The sequence below is a fragment of the Coenobita brevimanus genome, chromosome 14 (assembly GCF_032717465.1).
Source record: "Coenobita brevimanus isolate Jiangsu-jjx chromosome 14, ASM3271746v2, whole genome shotgun sequence".
In the NCBI taxonomy this organism is placed as follows: Eukaryota; Metazoa; Arthropoda; class Malacostraca; order Decapoda; family Coenobitidae; genus Coenobita; species Coenobita brevimanus.
Genome location: NC_136967.1, coordinates 725001 through 730000, shown reverse-complemented (window position 1 = coordinate 730000; position 5000 = coordinate 725001). Strand labels below are relative to the sequence as shown.

At 39.8% G+C, this 5000-nt stretch overlaps 1 protein-coding gene across 1 annotated transcript in view; it reads left to right on the top strand.

Annotated features, from left to right (window-relative positions):
- LOC145417668 (inactive ubiquitin carboxyl-terminal hydrolase MINDY-4B-like) overlaps positions 1-5000 on the top strand; it is a 40001-nt gene that overhangs the window by 4954 nt on the left and 30047 nt on the right. Inside the window, exon 2 of the mRNA XM_080286308.1 lies at positions 192-410. Within this exon, the coding sequence (XP_080142434.1) occupies positions 192-410 (219 nt within the window). The remainder of the gene's footprint in view (positions 1-191; positions 411-5000) is intronic.

Here is a 5000-nt window from a genome sequence, read left to right as displayed (position 1 = left end):
TTCAATATTTTACCCTAGTCCCTTCCGAATTATGCATCCATCGATCAAACTCAATTTCTTTTCTGAACATGCATCCGAAACTTTATATTTAATTTTTTTCCCCCAGGCATGCATCCATATTTGTAAATCCCATCTCCTTCCTGTATACGTATGTAGAATTTCCCCCATTTTCCTTTTCGCTCACGTCATAGTAAAACACCCTGGCTCAGACGACGCTAGCGAGCAAGTCAACGACAAGATGGAAGACCTCAAGACGACTATTTCCCCCCCTGCTGCCGTCTTTCCCGCCATTAACAACCACAACCTCCTCAACAACAACAAGCCGTCCCGCCCCTTCAACGCCAGCTTCCAAAAGATCGTGAAAAAGGTGGTTCAGAAGCAGAACGTCACCGCCGCTAACTTCGCTAAGAGTGAGTATGGATGGGACGTAGTGGCAGTGAGAGAGAAGTAGTTTTTGGTCGCTTTTAGGTCAGTAGCCGCTCTAGAAGGCTTGTAAGTTAGGCTAAAGCGGGAAAGAACCCAGATTTTTCGTATATGTGGGTATTTATTGTGTATTTGAATAGTGACGCTTTGCTAAGAGTAGAATTATGTTGCTTTGTAGGCCATTAGCGGCTCTAGATGGCTTTGACGTTTTGCTAGAGAAGAGGAGGAGTAAATTTCCTTTGATATTGTTTTATGAGAGTGTGTTTAGGTCAATTTGGCTCATTATACAAATCATTTACTTGTGAGGGTATTTTTGGTAGCATTTTAGGCCATCAGCGGCTCTAGAATCAATTAAAATTTTACCAGAAAGACGATGACACCAGAATTTTCTATATGTGAGTGTGTTTGCGTGATGCTATGTATATTTTTATCAGTAACGATTTGCTAGAAAGTTAGATGGCTAGTAGACTATCATCAGGTCTAGACGGTTTCAAGTTTTGCTAGAAAGAATACAGACTAAATTTCCCCTGCTTTGGGTATATTTGAGTGTGTTTGGTTAAGTCTAATCAATTTTCTAAGGAGTCTAATTTTTCTCTCATCGGGTAGGTGACAAAGTATGAGTGAAAATCCTCAAACTGTGCATTAACGATTTGTCGCATCTCAAAAACTTTCCACATAAAAAAAAATTCTGAGATATGTCTGTGAAAAACCATGCAGGTAAAAGGGAACTGGGGGAGGGGGGGCAAAAGAAAATTATAGAACTATACGGAAATTCACGGCACCGTGTAAACACCAGAGGAAAAATCGCTTGGCTTGGGTTTATGTGAGTGTATTTGTGTAACTCCACACCGTTCATAAGGCTGGTAATCCTGGCAATTGGCACAACAAATGACCCACTCCGAGGCTGATTTGCATGATTAAGGCGGGGGAATATGGAGGTGATGGTGGGGGGAATGTGTTTGTATTTTTCAGCTGTGATTGTATAAGGGTGCGGAGGTGGGGGTAGGGTGCGAGTGAGGGGGCTGTGTGTGTGTGGTGTGTGTGTGTGTGTGTGTGTGTGTGTGTGTGTGTGTGTGTGTGTGTGTGTGTAATTCCTACCAATGGTTTATACTTGTATTTTTTATTTTGATTAACTGTTTACCTCTCTCTCTCTCTCTCTCTCTCTGTCTCTCTCTCTTTCTCTCCTTGTGTGTGTGTGTGTGTGTGTGTGTGTGTGTGTGTGTGTGTGTGTGTGTGTGTGTGTGTGTGTGTGTGTGTGTGTGTGTCTTTATTCTTGTGTACCCACTGTGCATGTCCATCTTCGTGTGTGCGTGTGCGTGTGTGCGTGCTCTGGGGTCGTGTAGTTGTGGCCAAACCCGCTAATGTGCAAGAGGCATGAATGAAAAAAGAAGCAAAGAAAATAAAGAAAAAGGAGAGAAAGAAAAGTTAGACATGTTGAGAGAGAAAGAGAGAGAGAGAGAGAGAGAGAGAGAGAGAGAATCTAACCCCCTACATATTTCTCCTAACTCTACCTTCATCCCATTTTCTTTAGTTCGGTTAGTGTATAGTTTCTTTTGGTCACTTAATAATATCCAAAAAAATATTATATACACAAAAATAAAATAAAAAACTTAATTATTCCCTCTTTTTTCATCCCTTGCAAATCAAATGGATCTTTTATTCGGCCAGACATCTTCCTTCTTCCCCATTCGTTTCAATGGTCACGAAAAATTATCGAGATGGCGTTGAAATGCCTTAGTGTGCGTTCGTGTGCTACGGCAGTGACGCTAAAACACAGACACACACACACACACACACAAACAAACAACCCCACACGCACACCCACACCCACACCCACACCCACACCCACAAACCTACAAGGGAAGACTCGTTTTTCACGGCGAGGGTGTAACCATAATGGTCTATAAAGGTAATTACTGTTTTAAATCAGGCTGGGCGAGACTGACAAGGAGAGGTTAGCTGATGAGGGTGGTTTGGTGATGAGAGGGTTGTTAAGGGAGAGGTCAAGGAGGAAGTGAAGACGTGTTCCTTCCGGGTAATCAGAGGTTAAGTTATGAACACTACTACTACTACTACTACTGCTGCTATTATTACTACTACTATTACTACGACTAATAATAATAATAGTAAAAATAATAATAATAATAATAATAATAATAATAATAATAATAATAATGATAATAATAATAATAATAATAATAATAATAATTATGATAATAATAATGATAATAATAATAATAATAATAATAATAATAATAATAATAATAATAATAACGGCACGCTTCCTCACAACACCAAGCTTCCTTAATAACTCTAATTCAGCAAACGATGACAGCCGGAACATTACGAAGCGAGCATGGCAATCTGACACTTACGACTGGCTGCATAAGGGCTATAATAAAGATGGTAATGACTGTGGGTAATGACACTCTGGCACTTAACCCTCTGGAGCACGATGACTGTAATTTTTTATTCTTAGCAGCCTGGCAAGAAGCTATTTATTCCACCTCGGGGGGATTTTTCTAGTGGTGAAGGATTAATGAACGCTATACCAACCCCCCCCCCTCTCGGTCGAAAATATCTTAAATAAAAACATGAGTAAATGAATGAATGAATGAATGAAAAAAGTTAAAAATGAATAGAATTAAAGGGATGAACCGTTTCTCTCCAATTACGTATATTTATTTCTCCTTGCTACCTCCAGACGCCTCTACTTACAAAATTGGGCGGTAGGACATAGATTCGTTAACTCCTTAAATCCCTCGAAGTTTAATTCTCAATAAAATGGTCCGGTTGTAGTACGAGTAATAAATAAATAAATAAATAATAGATAAATAAAGTGAGGTCCTCGGGTGGAAAGCGTAAAAACTGTTGTAGCCCCGGCAGGACTCGAACCTGCGACCTGTAGCAAGTTTGAAATTCGGTTATTTCACCATAGCCACCGCTCTGCCAACTGAGCTACGGGACACGTGATAAACACAGAGGAGAAAGTAAGGAAAACCTCTCAACCTTAGCAAGATAGCTAGACAGACAGATGCTGTAGATATACAGATAGACAGATAGATAGATAGGTAGATAAATATATATATATATATATATATATATATATATATATATATATATATATATATATATATATATATAGAGGAGAGAGAGAGAGAGAGAGAGAGGGAGAGAGAGAGAGAGAGAGAGAGAGAGAACATTAGAAAATAACTGCATCTTGATATATAAAATTTAAGTGCAGGTACTCTCACAAAAAAAAATATTCTTTACCCTTGTGGTGTGATACAATATGACATACGGACCAAGGGTTCTGAACTACTACCAGTACCAAATGAACACAGTTTCACTTCTACAAATCATTTCAGAGTTCATCGCACCCAGCGGTAACGATAATTTTTTTGGTGGGTGTACATTTATTTGGAAAAAAGTCTACGCTCACCTCCCGCCACATTTCACTAATTAGCAAGGTGTGTAATATGCGATATATTTCTTTCACTTTAACCTGGCTCTGATTTTCGTCCTTCTGCAGCATATATCATGTAGCTCAGTGGCGGAAAAAGACAACGCTACAACTCTACATCTTTTTCATAGCACTTCTTAGTGGCTAGCATCGTATTCGTGTTAATCTATGGTTGTAACTCAGTATTCAAGGATTAGAGATGGTAATTTTAGGTTAAGTAAGAGTTAAAGGAGCGTAGTACTGAATGTTCTTATTTTCAAGTCACAGTTAATGGAGTATAGTACTGAACGTTCTTATTGTTCTTGTCATCCACAGACGATTTTACTAAGCTTAAGAGAGACTTTTCGAACTAGAGGCATTAGAGAAGATAAAATAATCAAAGAAATAAGAAAGTAAGGGCACAATAAAAATAAACAAATGGATTAAATAATGTGTTGTCGGACAGAAGGGGTTAAAACGTCGTAGCCCAAGCAGGAATCGAACCTGCGACCTGTAGCGAGTATGACACGTTCAAAGTACTACCGCTCTACCAACTGAGCTATTGGGCAGATAGTACAATACGGAGAAAGAAGGTTTAAGATATCTGTGTGGGCGTGTGTGAGAGCGAGAGATAAATATAGATGGATAGATAGATAAAGATAGACTGGGATTAGACAGATAGATAGATAGATAGATAGACAGAATTCATCTAACTAGGCCTAATTCCATCCATTTCTTAGTTTCCTAGCCTCACATACCTCGCTTTCTCACACATTCTTTTACAATATTTATCCTCCTCCTCCATGGCAACACAGAAAATGGACCCAAGAAAGAAAACGGGTCTTTTGTTGTTTATACATTAGAGAAAACGAAAGTGTTCACAAGGATAACTATTTTATATCGCACAATATCGTTCAGTAGTTGTATGTGTTGAGCTGGTGTGTGGGGCAGGTGTGTGGGGCAGGTGTGTGGGACAGGTGTGTATGGCAGGCGTGTGGGGCAGGTATGTGGGGCACGTGTCTATGGCAGGTGTGTGGGGCAGGTGTGTGGGGCAGGTGTGTAGGGCAGGTGTGTTGGGCAGATGTGTGAGGCAAGTGTGTGAGGCAAGTTTGTGAAACAGGTGTGTGAGGCAGGT